General features: G+C 34.2%; 6 protein-coding genes across 6 annotated transcripts; 2 read left to right on the top strand and 4 right to left on the bottom strand.

Annotated features, from left to right (window-relative positions):
• Nucleotides 1-424: 424 nt before the first annotated feature.
• Nucleotides 425-1,370, bottom strand: LOC103495780 (mavicyanin-like). Its single transcript, XM_008457467.3, has 2 exons — nt 1,038-1,370; nt 425-921 (listed from the first exon to the last, which is right to left on the bottom strand). The coding sequence occupies exons 1-2, from the start codon at nt 1,243-1,245 to the stop codon at nt 587-589; spliced, it is 543 nt and encodes a 180-aa protein (XP_008455689.1). The 5' UTR covers nt 1,246-1,370; the 3' UTR covers nt 425-586.
• Nucleotides 1,371-2,036: 666 nt separating this feature from the next.
• LOC103495850 (uncharacterized) lies at nt 2,037-7,611 on the top strand. The gene is made up of 7 exons (XM_008457553.3): nt 2,037-2,484; nt 2,683-2,908; nt 3,947-4,070; nt 4,188-4,528; nt 4,794-6,042; nt 6,539-6,732; nt 7,114-7,611. Exons 1-7 carry the CDS (start codon nt 2,375-2,377, stop codon nt 7,207-7,209), a joined length of 2,340 nt encoding a protein of 779 aa, XP_008455775.2. The 5' UTR covers nt 2,037-2,374; the 3' UTR covers nt 7,210-7,611.
• A 243-nt stretch (nt 7,612-7,854) lies between these two features.
• On the bottom strand, nt 7,855-9,664 carry LOC103495917 (peptidyl-prolyl cis-trans isomerase CYP26-2, chloroplastic). Its single transcript, XM_008457630.3, has 2 exons — nt 8,589-9,664; nt 7,855-8,148 (listed from the first exon to the last, which is right to left on the bottom strand). The coding sequence occupies exons 1-2, from the start codon at nt 9,479-9,481 to the stop codon at nt 8,043-8,045; spliced, it is 999 nt and encodes a 332-aa protein (XP_008455852.1). The 5' UTR covers nt 9,482-9,664; the 3' UTR covers nt 7,855-8,042.
• A 742-nt stretch (nt 9,665-10,406) lies between these two features.
• On the bottom strand, nt 10,407-12,422 carry LOC103495996 (single-stranded DNA-binding protein, mitochondrial). Its single transcript, XM_008457738.3, has 4 exons — nt 11,975-12,422; nt 11,652-11,878; nt 11,261-11,361; nt 10,407-10,715 (listed from the first exon to the last, which is right to left on the bottom strand). Exons 1-4 carry the CDS (start codon nt 12,266-12,268, stop codon nt 10,633-10,635), a joined length of 705 nt encoding a protein of 234 aa, XP_008455960.1. The 5' UTR covers nt 12,269-12,422; the 3' UTR covers nt 10,407-10,632.
• A 1,763-nt stretch (nt 12,423-14,185) lies between these two features.
• Nucleotides 14,186-16,920, top strand: LOC103496179 (uncharacterized). Its single transcript, XM_051080225.1, has 4 exons — nt 14,186-14,835; nt 14,933-15,054; nt 16,243-16,422; nt 16,552-16,920. Exons 1-4 carry the CDS (start codon nt 14,614-14,616, stop codon nt 16,652-16,654), a joined length of 627 nt encoding a protein of 208 aa, XP_050936182.1. The 5' UTR covers nt 14,186-14,613; the 3' UTR covers nt 16,655-16,920.
• A 1,738-nt stretch (nt 16,921-18,658) lies between these two features.
• Nucleotides 18,659-19,247, bottom strand: LOC103496246 (uncharacterized). The gene has a single exon (XM_008458064.3). The coding sequence runs from the start codon at nt 19,154-19,156 to the stop codon at nt 18,659-18,661; it is 498 nt and encodes a 165-aa protein (XP_008456286.1). The 5' UTR covers nt 19,157-19,247.
• Nucleotides 19,248-21,067: the final 1,820 nt, after the last annotated feature.

The raw sequence follows: 21,067 nt of genomic DNA, 5'->3' as shown, positions 1-21,067 counted from the left end.
TTGATCGTTTTCATCCATATTTTTCTATTAGTCGAAATAAGAGGTGAATATACCCTTTTCCTATTTTTTTTTTAAAAAAAACAATAATAAATCACAGAAAAGGCAATTGGATAAATAGTTTTTTATACTTGTCAAAATCCGAAAAAGTTTATTGTAATTTCTTATATGAGGCTCTCTATATATAATATTATTTTTCATTTTATACTATGCCATAATGAAATTGTTTTTTTTTTTTTTTTATAAATTTTTTGTTTTTCCTAAAACATGTGCACAAAATTTATATTTTTTATGTGACCAACTTTTAAATTAGAGCATCAAAACTTATAGTTCCTTAAAATAAAACTAAACTCAAAGTTGCAAAACCCTCGAACTATCAGTAGTCAATCAAGAACACCTTAATCCTCACGTAGAAGAATTTCAAACGTATTCCACTTTTCTTTTTGTAATTTTGTTATTATTCAACCTCATCCAACATCTCCAAACAAAACCAACCATTCATTCATAATACTAGAAATAAAAATTAACAACAAAAACAGAAATCCTAATAAATGAACAAACCAAACCAATTCCCTAAGACACCCCTACTTCAAATGGACAAAAACAGAGCAATGAACAACATGAAGAACATCCCCAAGAATGAAGATGAAACAGAGACTAATTTGGAATGTGCAGCACCATTTTTTTCTTCAGGTGGAACGGTGGATGGCTGTGGAGGACTCATAGGTTCCAACACTTTGATTATCATTCTTTGACCTTTCTGACAATGCCCTGAAACTCCACTAATGAAATAGAACAATCCTGCTCTGTCAAGCTTTACCACACTATCTCCATTGTTTTCATAAAACAGAGGCTTTGGTGAAACGCATTGTTTGTACTCTTCCTCCGTCACCATCATCACTGAATCTTTCTCGTACTTGAAATCTAACACAACCATCAATCGAATCAACAAAAATTCTAAGATGGTTATCGGAAAAAGAAAAAAAAAACAAGTTTTTGTTCAAAATTTTCTAAAAAGAAGCAACTTTTTGGGTACTTACGGACAGTGTCATCGACATTGAATCTGTTGTGGGAAGCCCATTTGTTGTATTTGTCAGCTTCTTTTGGTTTAGGGACTGACCAGCCATCGCTGTCGCCGACAAGGAAATCAGTGCTGATTGCTGGGAGGAAATGGAAGGAGAGGAGGATGAGGAAGAAGAAAGCAAGTGGGAGAGGTTTGAAGGGTGAATAGCAGAGGAGAAAAGACATGGTGTTTTGAGTTAAATGAGAAATGAAATAGTGAAAATGGAGGATTTTGGAGAAGTGAAATATTGAAAAGGGTTAAATAGAAAGAAGAAGAAGGAATGAGTTTGTTGGAAGTAGAGAGACGTGGAGAAAGTGAAGAGATTTTGGCGGTCAGCGTGAAGAATGGGATTCCTTTTGAATTGCTATAACTGTTTTTTTTTTTTTTTTTTTCTCTTTTTCAAAAATGGGTTTTTTCCCCTTATTTTTTCTTAAACCAATTTAAGGTATAATAAAGCATAGAACCCTAAAGAGAGTAGAAGTGTTTGTAGCCTTTCAAATTTCTCCAAAATGAAACAAGAAGCCATTAAAATTGTAATAGAAAAAGTATTATATGTTAACACTTTTACTAAACTTTTGAAAACTTTTTCCTTTCATAATGATCTTCTCTTCTTGTAATCAAATTCTGTTTATGGATCTAAAAAAACAACTATATAGGAGTTCTACGATATTATATAATATAATTTTCATTTTAGTAATTCTTTTCTCATATATATACTAAAGGAAAATTCTAATCGCATCTTATAACGCACCTAATCATTATATTATATTAAAGTTTATATTTGAAAAGAAAATCACGATATAATTATATCGATCTTTTTTCTTTTTTAAATTAAAAAAAAAAAACAAATATTGGTTTAGTTAAGTATATTTTAAATTTTTAATTGAGTTTTTTTTCTTTTTTAATATGTGAATGAATGAATTAAAATAAGTTTGAAGTTAGATAGTAAATTCCATATTAATCAAATTGATTTTGAGGTTGGAATTGTATTTAAACTCAAAAATCTCAAAAAGAAATATTGTGAAACAATAAGAACATACCTTAAAGATCATCATCGATTCACCATCATCAAATCAATGGTGTTGATGCAAATTACAGATGGTGCCATTGCCGTTCATCTCTAAACTCAGGGCCAAGTCGGAGACGGAGATACAGACCGATTGATACTTCCTCCACTCCTCGACGCCCAACACACAAACACAAGAAAACGCGGCACCAAAGAATTTCGCCGGAGCCCTCGATTTGCTGTTTCGTCTCTCTTCCGCACACAAACTTCCAATTTTCCTTCGAGATTCTGATTTTGCGAATCAACCCATGTCGCAGGATTCAGAGAAGAGATTTCATTCCATCATGGACAAGCTCTTTCAGAATGCACAATCCAGTCCTAACTCAAATTCCGCATCTTCCGCCTCCTCCTCCTCCAGGTTTTCTCGCTTTTCTTAGCTCAATGTGTTTTTCGTTTGTGTTAGTTTTTGAGAACATGAAAGTATGAGCTGAATTTTAGCTAGTTTATGTGTTTTTTTCGTTTGTAAATAGGGTAGCTAAAGCTTTGTGATTGTTCATCGTCTCGTGAGTGATGTTCTTAAATTGTTTAACATGAATATTTTTTGTTTCAATGCTAGTCCATCCGGAGTACAATTGTCGAGAGGGAAAAAACGGCCGTATTCTTCGTCTGCTTTGGTAGTGGGAGAGCTGAGGTCAAAAAGTGATGTTATTGAGGCATTGCAGAAGCATTCTTCAGCTTCTGTTGGATCCTCTGATGCTCCATTGTGCAGGCCTTGGGACCGTGGAGATCTTTTGAAAAGACTAGCCACATTCAAGTCAATGACATGGTTTGGTAAACCTAAGGTTTGTTCCAGATGTTTCACTTTCTTCTTAAACATTTTATGAATATTTCTTGTAATTTCAATTTTCAATTATGTAGAGTTTGTGCTTATTCGATTGGTTAGAGGATATTTTACTCGGTTCATTGTCTAGGGTTTTACTTGGAAATATATGCTATTTAGTTTTGTTTTCTGTTGATATTTTGGCTTTCAGCTGAATTACCTTTTTTGGATTTAGTGCACTGTCTCTTCTCCCCTTTGATCACAGTTTAAAGTTGTGGTGATGGTACAATTTTAGGAAATGTCTGTTTGGGCAAGGGAAAAGAGGATCAGGTTTAGAGTGTCTTTTGATTCTTTCTAAAAGATTAAGCCTATTCAAGTCATTGTCAATGACCATGTTTGGTGATTTAAGTGCATCATCTAACTATCAGAAATGGATTCATTTATTCTCTGGCTAGGAAATAAATATTAGAGCAAGCAGGGTCAAAATAAAAATATTTTAGAACTCAACCATTCTCTCTGGCAATTGGAAACGGTATTTTGTTGGCCAAAGGCTGTTATTTCACATGTTTTTCATTAGGTTGAATTATTCACATGATTTGCTCTATCTTACTTCATCCGTGTTCTCATTTTTCTATTATCTCATATTCTCCTGCACACCTAATAGTTTACAACATTCTTCTGTACAAAGTTCTCAGAGAACCTATCACTACTTTTTGCCTTCATATAAAACAATCGCTGGATGCCAAATCTTTAGTAGTATCTTTTATCACAAACATCATTTTTTTTGTCCGGATAAATGTTCTGTTTCTTTCCCTACAAGTTCTCTCTTTTTAATGTCTATATTTGATCGGTCTTTCATGCTGTATAATATCTCTATGATGCGTTTCTGTATTCTTGCTCTGTTTCTCTATGAGTAGTGATTTGTTTCATTAGATTTTTATTTGATTTTCCTAGTTATTCGGTATTTCCATATCAATGAATTTGGAGAGTATATGGGTTCTATATGTACAGTTTGGCTATTCTTTAATTGTAATATTAGAAACTTTTAAATCTTTCATAGGTAGTGAATGCTATAAATTGTGCTAGAAGAGGTTGGGTCAATGTAGATACGGATACTATTGCCTGTGAATCGTGTGGAGCACGTCTTCTTTTCTCTACCCCATCTTCCTGGAATCAGCAACAAGGTATGACTCTCTACTATGTACATGTAGTACTGAAAGAATGTGACACGTTTTGACCCCAGTTTGCTTCCTTTCCATTTTTTTTCACTAAAGATAAATTGTTGTGTTTTTCTCTCTCAGTTGAGAAGGCCGCATTGGTATTTAGCTTAAAGTTGGACAATGGGCACAAGTTACTATGTCCCTGGATAGATAATGCCTGTGATGAAGCATTGGCTGATTTTCCTCCTACCCCTCCTCCAGTTTTAGTTAATAAATTTAGGGAGCGTTATTCAATGTTACTACATCTTTCAGCTCTCCCTGTTATTTCGTCTTCATTTCTCAAATGGATGAACAGTCCTCATCTCATGCAATTTATTGAAGAATTAACCTTGGGGAATTTTGGCAACGAGTCTCTTGACAAATCTGAAATGGAGTACCTTGGAGATGGACATGACTCAGATACTCCTAAAGTATATTATCAGGTTTTTCTCTTGCTCCATCGATCTCTACAATTCGTAATTACAAATCCTCTTAGGAGATGTTTATCATTATCATTTATGTTATTAACCTTTGCCAATATTTCTGATGTTGGCTTTGTATTTTATTAAAATCTAGGATCTATACTCGTGATAAAATGGTATAAGTACTTGCAATTTCCCTTAAATGTATCAGATTTTCCCCCATAATTCTTAGTAAAAGTTCACTTTCTGGCTCTTTGCATAATTAACTAAATTTAAAATATTGCAGGCTCTAAAGCTAATTAGCTTGTTTGGATGGGAACCCCGTTCACTGCCCTATATAGTTAATTGCAAGTCAGGAGGGTCAGATCAATCTCTCAAGAAATCCACCACTTTTGATTCACATCCTACAGTCAGTCTCTTCACTACTGCCACCAAAGAAAATGTAGATGGAAATAGAATTGCTGAGCTTTCAAGTGAATTGCAATCTCAGCCTAATTCTGTTGTTTTAGATTGCCGGCTCTGTGGAGCTAGTGTTGGATTATGGACTTTCCATACTATTCCTAGGCCTGTGGAAATCATCAGATTGGTTGGACCCACTGAGTTAAACAGTGAGTCAGGCACTCATGACTCAGGCAATAAAAGTATCATCAATCATGCAGGTATTGGTAATGTTGGAATATCAAAATTAACTTCAACAATTGCAGGGGGGCCTACCCCTGCACGACAGAGTTTCAAGGCCACCATCACTTTGCCTGTAATTGGCCAAAGTTTAAGGGCTAGGCTATTTAATGATGAAAAATTTAGTGATCAGGTGTATAATGACCAAGAAATGGTCCAAGCTGATTCCTCGGATAGAAAAATGTCAGAAAACAGCAAAAGCAATGAAGATACCACCCCAAGTGGACAAACAGATCAGCCAGAAGACGGAAGATTGTTACAGAATCAAACAATTGATCCTGGATGCGGTACTTCTGGTGATGATCAGACTTCTTTGTTGGAAGGTACGAGTGTTACTGATCAGGGAACCTTACCTCAATCTAGTTTGAATGGTTCAACTGAAGAAACTCAAGTAAAGAGCACAGAGTGTGTTCCTGCACAGAAAATTGAAGCGTTGGAGAATGCTGAGAATTCAATAAAGTCGGATTCTGGTAATAAAGTAGCAGATCTCTATCCCCTAGCTTCTCCAGTCGAAAATCCTTTGATGTCAACAGATGCTGTTATGATCACAAGTAGTGAATGCAGTGAAAAGGAGCTACCTTCTGATGTCTCTGACCAATGTGATTCCCAACAGGTTTCAGAAAATGATAATTCAAATAGCAAAGAGGTTTCTTTGGCTGACTCGCAGGTGACCCCATGTAAATCTTCGCGCCTTGAAGATGATACAAATACCGATGTTGCTGGTATGGAAGAATCAATGAAAGACAAACTTCGTTCTGATAACCGCACCACTTCAGAAAACCAGGCCCGTGAAGGAGGTGACCCCAATGACAAAGTGCATACCTCAGTGAACAGCATGCATCTTGCCCATGGTGGAGGTACCATTTATCAAACCCTGTTAATCCTTCTCTTTCCATGAATGGTGCAGCATATTTATAGATTCACTAGTTATCGTAGCCTTAGGTAAGAAAGCCCCTAAGATATTCAGTGGCTTCATGCTTTAGTTCAGCGGTATTGGTAGATCTAAGCGCAATAATTATTAAAGTTCAATTGTTTACATGAAAATTTGTGTGGGAATAAATGGAGTCGTAAGTTGTCTGTGAGCAAATATATTATGATTTCTGAACGATAGTTGGCTTATTTGTTACACAAATGTTAGATTAATTGAATAATAATTCTCTATAATGTATCGTAAACTATTCTAGCAGCTGGCTAGAGAACAAGTCAATTAAAAGAATCAACCCGGCATGTGTATTTTTTTTTTTCTGCCAAGTTCGTATCTTCTCTGCTATCCTTCCCAATTCATTATTTTTAAATGATAAATTTAAATTATATGATGAATCGTATTTCATTATTTTACCTTATTCCTTGCAGAGGATTATTCCAAGGGTGTATCATTGGGTAGTGCATTGGAGTTCGATCCAATCAGGCAGCACAGATACTTTTGCCCTTGGATTGCCACAGGAAATGTCGCACCTGGATGGAAACAAACCCTAACTGCTCTACAGCGTGAAAAAAGTTCTTCACCACATTCACCTAAGAACTCTCCATCAGCGTCCCTCATTAAGGTACGTAAGAACGTTCAATAGTCAAGTAATGTAGATTCACTCCATTTTAATGCTAGAATAGTGGTGGCATGGCACAGTATATTGGTTTTTTGCAATACCATTCTGGCCGTGAGAAATGGTAACCTAATTTTGAATAGATTGAAGTTTTGTTGGAACAAATTCATTAAACTGGTTCCCAAGTAGTTAATCCTTTGCATTCATTGATAATGATTGGATCAGTAGTTCTCATTCTATGGGATATGATTTATCCATATATTCTGTTCTTGGATTTTCAACCTCCTGCTCTTAAATCCCCTGTTGTAGTTTTCCCCTCCCGTGCCACGCATAGGGGATTTTCTTTCTCAAGTGAATTCCCACTGAAAATTGTGTTTACTTTTCCAGGTCAATGACCCCGTTACATCGGTTCGAAATCTATTTACGTCTTCTGCAAAGAAATTGAAAAGCAGACTAATTTCTAACGAAAGAACCAAGCACTAGACACTATCGGTCACATGTGAACCTGACAGAGCTTCCAGGGTTGAGTTTCTGCCTCTTCTAAGGTATGAGATACACACCCTTTGAAGAAGGATTTTTCATGTCATGCCGTTCCCTATTGAGTAAATTCTCAAATGAATGTATCTGTGGCCGTATTAGTATCTATTTGTTCTCAAACTAGTTATTATGGGGTTTTGTAATAGTACAGTAATTTTGACTCGGTCTCTATTTGTAGCTTGCAATTTTTGGAATTTAGTTTGAGGTTAAGATTGACGAGTTTGGTCGTGGCTATTAATTTAGAGAGTTATCGAAACATAGTCATAAATTTGTAAGGTAATGATTTTGAGCGTTACCAACCTGAGTATAACTAAATGGTAATTAACATGCACACCTCATGTTTTCGTACTTCTGTCTTTGTTGTACTAAGATGACGACGGTGGCCACTATTATAAATTTGTCTACATTGACCATTACCTAATTTTCATATTTCACGATCTAAAATTCATTGATCATGTTACGCAGAATGGAATGACAAATTAACATGCACATGTTTTAGAACCTTAAAGTTATAAGGTGAGAGATTGAATCTACAAATTCTAATTTGTTGAAGTACAATACATTCTTACGTAGATCTTATTATACAATAAATTTGATTTAGAAGAATATTTATGTTATAATATTTCAAAATTTTGAAATGATATAATATACCTCATCGTGAATATAGTTACATTTAAACAATTCAATTGAAAAAAAAAATGACAAAACTGTGAGCACAATCAAGTTATTGTAGCCAACATAAACATAAGCATAACTCAATCGGTACAAGTATTAAGAAGTCATTTCTCTAGCAACCCACAGTTTGTGACAATCACTTTAGAATAAGGACGGTTGAATCCTCTTTCTGCAACAACAGCTCTTTTATCACCTATTAGCTTTGCCACCCTGCTCATCAAATCCAAACCTCTATGTCAATTTCTCTAATTCATTGACATCATCGGACTAAATTGATAAATAATAGAAAAAAATAAATCAATTTTGATCCTAAACTTGTAAGCTTAGAAAGAATAGCGTTGAAATCTAAACCTTAAGCTTTAAAAAGTAATTCAAAGTGTTTGTTCCAAATGTGGTTGAAAAGGGTTTTCTATTTACGCTTTCATGAAATTATAAAATAAAATTGCTAAATAATTCAACAAAAATATTATCTATTCAAATTAGGTAAATGAGCCAAAAAAAAGAAAAAAATCGAGAGTCGAATGAAATCGAAAGAAATTGATTTCTTTTCATAAATAATAGGTAGCCATTAACAGACAAGAACATGAAAATGAGATTACCCTTCATAACAAAACCATAATTTTATCATAGAAAAGATCATAAAACTTTACCTGAAGTAAGGAGAAGTAGTATTATCTTTAACAGTCTTCACTTGTGCAATCTTCTCCACAACTTCCATTCCATCCAAAACAATTCCAATCACTAAAGCTGAATCATCAAGCTCTGGTGAATCTTTAACCGATATCGTGAACTCCGTCCCGTTCGGTTCGATGCCGACCTGTTCCTGATCAACCTCCAGCTTCCCTTTCCTAGCTACCAACTTCAACTTAGGAGGTGGTTTTAAAGGGTCTCTCACAATGATGCCCACAGTTGAAGCCAAATTCTTAGTCCCAGAACATTTCTCATTCGCTCTCTCCCATTCATCCTTAAGAGTTTCAGACACTAATTCATTCCCATTCCTCTTTGCAAGCTCAAAATCCACACCATAAGATCTAACTCCACTATGTTGAACATAATTTGAAGTGATCTTTACAAAGTCTTTTCTTCTATAAGAAATGCCAGCAGCTCCGCTTACAAGATTGCTAAACCTTGCAACTCCTGCTGGGGAATCATTGCCATAAAGGCCAACGATAATGCGACCAGCAGGAACTCCATCAATGGAGATATCAAGAAATGCACGTTTTGTGGGGATCTTTCCAGTGCAAAGAAAGTCATCATTTTTAGGACTCTGTAATTCTTCTTCTTCAACCTCTGCTTTGGAGGACATGAAAAATGGGTCTTGAATTTGAGAGTTAAAGAGAAGAAGTAAGAGGGAATTGGTTCCAATGGTGAGATTCCGGCGGGAGATTTTGCAACATTGTTTGATGAATGGAAATTTTGGGGAAGTGGGGATGTTTTGGGTTTGGGTTTGAGAAGAAAGGTTTGGGGAATGAAGAAATTTGGGGGTTCGCAACATGTCCTGTTGTTTTTGGGTTTGTTGATTTTCATTCACTGTGAATTTCATGTGTTTTGGGGAAGAAGATTTTGTGGATAAGCAATGTGTAAAATGGTGGCCACAGACGATAGAGTGCGATTTTCTTGTGGCATTTGCCCACCAATCATAACAGAGTAATGTGGGTCAAACTATGTATTCTTATTATTTGATAATATTTTTGTTTCTAATCTGTTTGTTTTTATTTTGTTTTGTTTTAGTTGGTCTTGTATTTGTTAATAACTTCAGTAAAATTTGTTTTTTTTAAATAGTTTTGAGAATTTGTTCGGATCTTTTAACAAAATATTTATAAACTTAACTTTCAAAATCATGTACGAAGATTGAAATTCTTCACATTTTGAATTAGCAAATGAATTAACTTTCAAAATCAACGTGACAAGGACTAAGACATAAATTGAGTTTCAGAAAAAGGCATTCAAATACATAACTTTTCTTCTAAACATTTGAACAATTTTTCTACACCAAAAGAAGCAGTTTGATGAGAGCAAGTTTCTCTCCAGCAATAATCTTAGTCACCTTCACATTGCTTTTTGTAGATTATCCGTCACCTTATTATCCCTTTCTGCACCATTACGAACCAGAGACAATCTTCTGTCATATTTTTAGTATCTATTTTCTAGAAAATCCCAATTTCATTCATCGTCTATTATTGAAAAATCTGTGGCATCACAATGTACGAAACTCAATCATTCCCAATTATGGCATTTGAATTTCAATCTTCAATCTACCAACTCATACTCATACATTATGTGGCTCCATTGCTCACACATGTGCCTCTAGCAACCCATCAAAGTTTGTCTTGCGCTTTGAAAGTACCGATGCTTGTTTCACAAAAAGACAGCATTTACTCTGTCTAACCATAACTATGCCCATGACCCCTGCAAATAAACATCTCAAAAGAACCAGCAAGCCGTCTACCAAGTTGAAAAACAATAAGTTGCAATGAGGAAGCTGATTTTAATTCTCTCTCAATCGAATTCATTTAAATCGTATAAATATCAAAGACATTTGTCGCTTGACAGAGGGTGGGGGGAAGTGAATCATCGCTAGGCCATGCAATAGATTTCAGAATGCCTTATTGCAACTCTGTGAAGTGAAATAACAGCATTTACATCGAAAAGTGGGCGATTCAAATCTTCAGATGACAAAACTGCAAACATCTCTTAGTAATAGCCAACACCTCTGAGTTCTGATGAGGTGGACTCCTGAGCATTACCTTCTTCCTTCCCCAAAAATACAAGCCGTCCTACATAACAACCAAACTTTATCAACGGAGGTCATATGTGGTGATCCTAGGGCCATTTGTTTCAACATGCATGAATGTCAAGTCAGCACAAAAGCAATCAAATTCTTTATAATTCCTCCGATTCACAAAGGATCAGACCATGAAAAAACAAATGGAAAAACCAAGGACCCAACATTATAATTCAAACACCAGTCAGTCCGAATCCATATAGGTTTTTCAGCCTACAGAAGAAAATAAATTCGCTTTTTTTTTATTATTAAAATACATATCACGTCCAAGAAAGAACATTCACATCATAAAGAGGCTGTACCTTCGTCACAGTTCAGAACAAAACTTGCCGATTTTTTTTTATTAAAGATGACACAAATGGTATGTAGTTTAATTAAGTAGCCATAATACATGAGGAACTCTATATTCATAAGCAGGGTGCTAAAACATAACAAGTGTTGTACCATTTTCTCTTGTAGAAGAAACCGTTTGAAAGAACATATGATTAGAAAAACCACAAAAGACCGCTTTAAAGAAGGAAAGGGTAAGTGTTGTACCATTGCCACGAATCGCAACTTCTCTAATACGTCGAACAAGACCAGTGACTTGATCGGTGAAGATTTTGGTCTCCAAGTTTCCTTCCAAATACATAATTGAACTGACAAGGACAAATTTACACAGTAAGTATGAAGCTGCAACAAAGAATGAGGAAACTAAGACTACTACATTGTCTTTTGTGGGCAACGGGGTAACATGAACCAGAAAAAAACGGTAGCTACAAAGTTAATAATGGGCACAGTTTGGAATTCAAATTAATCGATATAGCTTCCCAGCATTATACTAATCAAACATAAGCTCGTTATTAAGAACTGATGGAAGAATACAAACAAATTTCTATGATATTATCTCCATGTACCTCAGGTAAATGATCAAGACTGAAATGCTTACCCAGGCACAGCATGCTTCATGACGATATTGCCCAGTCTCTGAGGATAAATCGAAACCCGATGCCATTGAACTGCGCACCGATTTGCATACTCTCTGGGTTCCTCGTTAGCCAAGGGCCTCCGATTATTACGAATACCCCCTGTCCCAACTGATAACAGCGTCACTGTTCTTCCACTCTTCAGCTGTTTCTGCAATGGACTTTGCCCCACCTTACCCACCAATATAGCCTTCAAGCAAACACGAAATGTCAATAAGATGAAAATATAAGCAACAAAACATCGAGAATCGAAAGTCCCAAAGCACCTATACATCATCCAACGTACCTTAAAAATGCCAGCATCGAGGCCATTTTCAAGAGGTCGATCATAGACCTTTCTCGATTGGGTGGGTGATTGGGACGAGGACGGTGAGAAAGAAGGTTGATTAGTTACCGAATTTGAGTCCAACTCCGAGTACAAGTCCGATTCAATACCGGACTCAGTGATATCTGATACCGAGCGGAAGGAAAGGTTATTAGTACAATAGGTTACGGGGAGGATGTCGTGATGATGAGAAGCTTTTGAATTCGATAGGAGAGAGCGGCAAAGCCTTCTTGACAGTGCTACCGTGGAGGTCATCGTCTTCGTAATTGACAATCTGTAGAGAAACTCAGAAATTTAGCGCATTGCTTAAACCCTAGAAAGCTAGAACCCTTCAGATAGTCGAACCCGCCCGAACCGTAGTCTGGATGGTGATGCGGGTTGAGGTTCGGATCGGTTCGTGTTTTCAATTTTTTTTTTTTTCATGCTATTTTATTTTAGATCAATATTGAAGCCTTTAAGTCTGCAATGAAATCTGTTTGGAGAGTCCATCAAAGTACACAAATGGATGTTCGTAGGGATAACCTAATCTCAATTCGATTCAAGTCTAGACAAAGATATATTACGTACAATAAATAATGGACCATGGTCCTTCGATGATAGTTTAGTTGTTATGGAATCTTATATAAAGCGGTGGATCGGTATTTAGTCTCTATCGTTTCAATTTTTATCCTTTTAGATTCAAATCCATAATCTACCGTTTGCATGTATGTCACGCAACATGGCTCAACTGCTAGGCGGGTCTTGGTGAGGTGTTGGAGGTTGATGGAGAATACAATTGTCAACAGACATACCCCTATATAAGACTGAAACATGGCTCAACTGCTATAGTGTTTGTTGCTCTCTATCCAAATAGAAATTGTTTATTTACACTTCAAACAAAAACTATTATAACCAAGATTAAAATTGTATCAACTTTAAAGCACTAACTATTACAATCCAATAACTATAATAACTAACTCAGCGCCTCAAACACCCACATAACATTAAAAATCACACAGTGTTTCAAAATTAGATGATGATGTAACGGTGTACATTTAAAACTTGTTAGTTAATTTGGTAGATATAAGGTATTGTCTATCTTTTCACCAAATACGAATTTCTCCATTATTCTAAAACAAATGGAGAAAGAAACAAAAAAAAAAGCAGTATATTATTTAAAGCAAAGTATCAACTTCCATCCATACAAGAATGGGAGCAAAACATGTAACAAAAAACAATTTAAAGTTTCTTTTTCTTTTAATGAAATTGTTTTTGTCTTAAACTTCATGACAATAATATGAAAGAAACATGAAACAAACAAAAGCAAACAAACTATGAACTAAATGAATAAATAACCAAAACAAAACAAAAACAAACAAACTATGTGACCGCACGTCCCATATTCTCTGTTTTCCTTCTAAAATATAATTTTAATACAATAAAGATGTGGGCAGGGTGTATGAATTATTTATGCATCATCATCTATTTATTTATTCAAAATTATTTCCACCGTACACGTGGTAGATATCGAGTTTTAGAGGTGAGATCATCACCTATTAAAAGTGATTTTCAAATTGGAATACATGGATCATAATAAATTCTTCTTAATTTTCTAATTTCTTTAATGTGTAATAGTAAATATATAGTATATTATGTCTTCTGATTTATTGTCTGTCACGTCAACTTACTTTTAAAATAAAGTAGGGTCTACTGTTTATGAGTGTAAATACTGTTACAATGTCTACTCTTCGAACATTCATATTATTAACTTGGAGACCATATGAACTTTATAGTTCTACTAGCACCGTTATTATATAATACTTTTCTCTACTATAATTTTAATGTTTTTGTTTGTTTGTAGATCTAGCTAACATACTATTAATAAATATTTATATCAACGTATCAAATTGGTAAAACAAGATAGTAGATGATAGGATAGAAAAATAATGATGGATGAGTGAAGTAAAGGATTTATATAAACACCAAGAAAGTGAATAGAAGCGAGTTAAAAAATAAGGGAAAATGGAGGCTTGAAAAATGGAAACATGAAAGCAAAAAAGAGAAAGTAAGATAAGAAAATGCTTCAATGGAAAATAAAAAGAAAAGATAACAATAATTTACTTAGGAGATTATTAATGCTTTGCTTGTCACTCTCTTTCAATCTCTTTCCAAATATAAAGTCAGCTTCTATGGCTTTCTTTAAAACAGAGCGTATCAAATTCCAAATTATCCATCGACACATTAAACAAGCTTTTACTTTTGTCTCTTCAATGGCGGACTCGCCAGAGATTTGATCACAAAAATTTTGGAGCGAAACGAAACACAGTATTATCATTACACACCATATCCAGAGGCCCACGAAAACAGAGCAGAGAGAAGAGAAATTCATATTTCAGAGACAGCAAAATCCCAGTCAAATCACTGCAGAATTTCCTCCCATCTATTTTCATTCGGGTGTCTCAATTAATTGCATTTCATAATCCTCTCTCTCTCTCTCTCTCTCTCTCTCTCTCTCTCTGTGTGTGTGTGTGTGTCTTTGTCTCTGTCGATACATCTATGGCGAGATTCGATTAACAGAGATAGCTACGCGAAGAATCGCGAGTTTCTTGTTGAAAAGAGAGATGGATTTGAGGAAAATCGTGGTGATTGTTGAGGACGTTGAAGTAGCAAGAACAGCGTTGAAATGGGCGCTTAATAACCTAATGCGCTATGGCGATTTGATTACTCTTCTTCATGTATTTCCTTCTACAAGATCCAAAAGTAGCTCCAAAGTTCGTAATCGCCGATTGAATGGCTATCAATTAGCCCTAACTTTCAGAGACCTCTGTAACACTTTCCCTAATGTAAGTTTTCCAATTACAAATTTTTCTTGTTTCTTCATTCCTTTTGTTATACTGATGATTTGAGTAACGATAATCATTTTATAGGATTATGTTACAGACAAAGGTAGAAATCATTGTGACGGAAGGCGATCAAGAAGGTAGAAAGACCGCGGCCATTGTTAGAGAAATTGGAGCTTCTGTGCTTGTAGTTGGACTCCATAGCCATAGCTTTCTATACAAGTAAGTTTTTTCAAAATTAATCAATTAGTTCACTGTGTTGATGGATTATTTTTTTCATTAGCACTCTGGGAATCTTCATTAACTATTATGAAATTTATGGTCCTGATCTGCCATTAATGAATGGGGTCCTGTCCTGTCTGTTTACAACTTTTTGTACTGAATGGATCAGAGCCAGAGAGATTTTCTCTTCCCCATGTTTAGAAGTTAAGAACAGAGGATGGAAAAGAGAAACTTCCTGGGAAATTGCTCAAGAAATTGGTCAACTGTGTTAGGTTAAGAGAGTGCTTCAATCGGTTTAGAATTTTTTAATCTTTGACTCTTTGTTTTGTTATGCTATTATCATGATCATTGTCTAATTGGGATTTTGTGCTTTTCATTACAAAAATGCCTCTTACCTACAAATCTTTATTATAAGCCAAAACCATAAGTACCAAATTTTTTTTGTGATAGTTGGATGGGACCCATTTAACAACAGTCAGTGTCACTCTTTCTTATCATCCACCCAAAATATGTCATCTTCTGATATGACTTGGTGTGGTGGGAGAGAATTTTCCTTTCCTTAACTTGGGATTGTGAATCATATGGGTATGTCTTTTGTGTGAGAATATGGTTCATGAAACTAATGTTAGGTGTTGTTTTAGCCTTAACTCTATCCATATGTCCATGTTCTTTTTTAAGTTCATTTCAATATGATGTCAAAAGAAATTAAAAATAAAAAAATCAATACACAATAATGTATTGTATAAATGTGTAAGCAAAAAGAAAATGGGTGCAACATATAATGCACTCAATTATTTTTCTTGCATAAATTGAGTGGTTAACTATTAGGTGAAATTTTACCTAATAAGACACCTTCTAGAGAAAAAAAATATATTTATGTTTCTTTCCTTTCGTTTTAGGAGATGTGAACGTTATACTGTACCTAATATTAGTTAATAAAGTATTGGTCAAAAATTACATGAGATTTGTATTTGCTCTGGACATAAATGACTGAATAGATTAAGTTATTTTATAAAAAAAAGATAGTTAAATCGCTCAAAAGTTTAAACTAATGATTGACCCTTTATATTACATTAGCCATTGATCCAAAAGTTTAAGCGATTTCATTTTCGGGAGATTGTTTTTTCTCTCCATTTTCTAAATCAAAAAGGAAAAAATAACAATAACTAGAATTTTGTTTGTTAATAGGATGGCTATGGAGGAAGAAGATTTAACCAGAATTTTCAATTGCAAAGTTCTGGCAATCAAGCAAGCAACGAACACAGCGGATCAAGAATCACAAAAGACCAAGAATGTGGAAGTTATAGCTGCAACTACGAACGTCTCAACCAATATGGAATTTTCACAGATCGAGATTACCAAATTACAGTAAGCTCATTAAGCTAATCACTGAATTTAAATACCATTATATTACTGGAAATATTTCTTATTCTTTATTTGAATTTGAACGTGATATATTATTATATAACTATACACACACACATATATATATTGCAGAGCTCCTGAAACTCCTATGCAGAAAATTCCATACAGAATTTGCCCCGACCCTTATGCTATTATTTGGAGATCGAGGAAATCAACGAGAAGATGGACTTTGTGACAAACAACCAGACTCAGACCCAGACCTTCTTTATTTATCTCAACCTTAGCTTCATTCATTCCACTAATGCTCTTTTCTGTTCTATCTCTTTCCCACACTTCTTTTTAGACCTTGCCAATAATGGAGTTTTTTTTTTTTTTTTGTCATTGTCAACAACAACGTATGCCCTTGTACACCACACATCCAGAGTAGATGAAAAAGAAGTGCACTACAATTGTAATCCATTTTATCTGATATATATATATAAGTTTTGCAGTTTTTCTTTCTGTGTTGCTGTACAATTACTTTTTACCCTGACCTCTTTGCACTCTCGAGACTTTTTATTTAATATAACAAAGGTTGTTAATGTAGGTTTGAAATGTAGTTGAGCTCGTGGGAAATCTATAGTATAGGATGTGAACCCGGGCCTATTGAAAGAGCCTAAACATATTATTCTTCCAATATTGTTTGCTCTCTTTTATTTTCATTTCCTCTTGGTGTGTTTCAAATTCAAGCCTACGAGTAAGAACGAATGTTGAATTATAAGATACATGTTAAATTTAGTTTCATCCATTAACTTAAGTTTCTTGATTAATCGATAATTTGAGAACCCTAGTATCAAATAGTCAAGGTTAAGTTCGTTCGCTAGTCAACAATTTATATGTTTTGTATATCAATTAATTCGAGTTTCCTCTTCTTCTTCTTCATTTTTTTCTCTTTTTAAGAATATATATATATATATATATATATATATATATATATATATATATATATATATTTAGCAGAGTCATTATATATTCTAAAACAAAATCCTAACATTTGGTAACTTTTGCTTTAGTTTTCAAAAAGAACAGGTAGGATTGTAAAGGAGAAGTTTAACTATTCAAAACAAAAGATAAAATAAATAACCTAAACGATAGCATTGCTTGTGCTTCAAACAGTTTAACCGTTACTTTCCTTTCTTTCTTAAGTTATCTCTAATTTTTTAATCACTTGTTTAAATATTCATCCAAAACAAGTGGACTACGATTTTTGGTAGCTTCAATTGATCTCCTAAAACCTTTATTCTATGTTGGTCAATGATTTTTGAGCTTTTAATTTCGTTTTAATTAGCTTCAAACTTTTAAATGTATATTTTAGCCATTTAATTAAAAAATATCTATTTTGATCCACTTGAATATTGTCGTGTCATAACAATGTGAAATTAACTAGTGATAATGACTAGATAATGTAGATTATTTACGGCACGTAGTGCAACAAGAATCTAAGGATTGTTTTTAAAACTTATGGATGTTAAAACAAATATTTCAATCGTTTATGGATAAAAAATAAAAGTTTAAAAAGACTACCGACCAACTAAGTTTATGAATTAAAATGAGATATTAAATTATCATCATTTCAGAAGGTTCAACGATGTCATTATTTTAAATAAGTTGATTATTTATATTATCATTAATTAGTAGTATCCAAGTCTTTCTGTAATTGTTTTTCTTTTCTATAAATAAACAAACCAAAAGTCTGCTTGGAATTATTATGAGCTGATCTCATACCAAGTGGGTGAACCATATAATTTCTAAAAGATCATATCAATGGCCCAATTTATGGTAACCCAATGTTTTGAAATTTGAATTATTTATTCAGATGTAGACATCAAGAGAATTCATTTCGTAATTAAATACTTCTTGAGTTAATAATTACTCATTGTTTACCATACACAAATTTCATTTTTGTTATGATCAAAACATTTTAGTAATTTAAGAAGCGAACGGAGGTGAGAGATGGAACTATGGAGTAAATTTATCCAATATATGCTGGGATGGGCATGGCTAGATGAAGTAGATCATGGAATGAAACATATAGAATATTTTACATGCACTCAACAAAATTACTTTCACTCTATATATATAAACTATACAAAGGAGAAATTTGGAAAAACGGCACCAATTCTCATCCATTCACATGCTTAGGTGACCTACCTGACATCACCCGCGCGTGACGTTTAGAGGTACTAAAGCTCCATTCAACTCAGTATACCTGGCGGTGACTGGTTGCAAGAAAGGCGGGCAACGGGCTGGCACGTGGCGACCGTAACGGGACTTCGTTCAGCTGTTTCCCGTTACTATCGTAATAAATTACGCCCGAGAAATCCAACGGCTCACACTTATCCCCCATCAAGATCGCCTTCTGCCATACTCCGCCATCTCCCCACTCCTCCTCCGCATCGCCGCCGCCGCCGCGCTTGTTCTTCTTCTTGTGAATTAACGTGATCGCCGTGTTACTTATGTTCTTCAGAAACCGCTTCGGGCGGAGCTGCGGTGATCGTAGCTCTAATCGCGGCAATTGCTTCGATTTCAGTTTGATTTGAAGCTTTTTTGATGCTCGGTTTGCTTGTTTCGCACAGAGCGCCACCAGAGTCGATAAAGAGACGAGCAAAGTCGCCGCCGCTCGCCTTGGCGTTGCTAGGACAGAGCCACCGCCGGAGATGGAAGTGGAGCCGCCGCGTTCCGGAGTGGATTGACTCATGCTTGAAGAAAACCGGAAATGGGAAAGGTTAAATAAACAATTTCGATTTAGGGATATTATTGTTTGAGAAGAAGTGAAGTTTTTGAATTTGAGAACTTTGGTTTGTATTTATAGTGGCCTTGGTCATCGTTAATTAGAACATCTAGAAAGAAACGACACCGTATGACCTCCGTAGTTTAATTTTTATAATTAACGGAAAGTGCGTTATTTTTCATTTTTCAAATTTCTTTTTCTATATTTCAACGGACCAGATTTGAAGATATGGCTAAGGATATATTGAAAAATAAATAAATTGTTGAAGTAAACCACATTTGATTTTTTGTGATAAAAAAACTCAAAAGATGGAATCTTCATTGAATTTTAAAAATATATATGTACAAATAAAATAACATAATTATAAAGGGTCGAAGACTTTAAGTATTTATATAATTCAATCAAATATTTGATATCTTGAATCTTTCAAAGTAGTTTTAGACTCTACTGGTCACCTCACCTAGAAGCCCAAGAGCTTAAACCTTACTTGTAATATAAATTTCGAAATTTGAAATTTGAAAAAGCATTTACTTCTAAATAAATGGCCATAATTTAAAATTTAAGTTGCCTTGTAATATTCACATATCGATAGTGGAGAAATACAAAACGTGTATATATTAAAAAGAGATAGTGGAGAAATGATTTAAAATTAATAAGGCAAATCAATGAGGTTATTTATTGTTTGATTATAGGATTTGTGTTGATGTGAAAATCGTGGTGGATTTTCAGGTTTTCCACTAAATACAGCGGATAAAAATGGAAAAGGAGCACTTAATCGTGATTGCCACGTGTCAGGCAGGGAGAAGAGAGATTGCAATAAAACAGTTTGAGAAGTCAAGTAAGGGAAAGTTGCCACGTAGATGTGTGTAAACAAAAAGGAATTTAAATGAAGTGGTAGAAAGTGGGTGGGGAGGTGGAGTCGTACGTTGACTCAGCGTGCAACTTGGCATTTTTGGTGTTTCGTATTTTATTGGACCCCACCACTTTCGGTATTTCAAAATGCTACCACATTTAAAGTTAAATTTTAATATAAGGTCGACATTAGAGAATACTGTCACACCATACAAAAAATGCCCCCTTTTTATACAAGGAATAAAATAAGGTTTTGTTTAATGATACTTTGATCAAACACCACACTACATTTTTTAAAGAGGATATTTTTAACATTAAATTTATCCTTCGATAATATGCTAAAATTAACTATTTCCCGTTTAAATGTTTTGTAACGTTTATTTCTATATTTTTTTAGAGAGTTTTTTTTTCCTTAGACATAGGTCAAAATTTTGCACAAAGTAAGTTATAAGAATATATAAAGCACTTAGAGAAAAGTATTTATAAAGCTAAGGAATAAAATCAAATATTGAAGTATGAATAAAATAAAATGATTTTAAATTATATATTTGAGATAAGGATGATCATAAAGGAATATTTAGAAAAACTAAAATAAAAAAAGAGGACACCATTTTTAAAACTAAGAACTAACTAAGTTGTGATTCTGTAGTTCTGTACATAAAGGAAGTTTACGATAATCCTTTTAGTTTTTCAACCTTTGTGTTTGTTCCAAATCTCGAGTCATTTAATTCAATTGAAAAAAAAACTCAAATATTCCTTTTGAATATTTATGTTTTTCTTAGACTTTTTGAAATTCTCTTAAGAAGCATGTGTAAAATAAGAAAGATGGTGAATAATATATATTAGAAAATGTTCCAATCGTTATAAAGAACAAAGCTTAATTAATAGTAGTGTATGTTCAATACCAAGAAATTTGTAGTTTAAAATTTCAAATTTTAATCTGTTCACTACGAATCAAATCTTATACTTACGAAATAAAATAAAATGTTAAAAAACATGTAAAACATGACCCAGATGGCATATTAA

Source organism: Cucumis melo, chromosome 12 (genome assembly GCF_025177605.1).
Source record: "Cucumis melo cultivar AY chromosome 12, USDA_Cmelo_AY_1.0, whole genome shotgun sequence".
In the NCBI taxonomy this organism is placed as follows: Eukaryota; Viridiplantae; Streptophyta; class Magnoliopsida; order Cucurbitales; family Cucurbitaceae; genus Cucumis; species Cucumis melo.
This window is presented reverse-complemented; position numbering and strand designations above follow the sequence as displayed.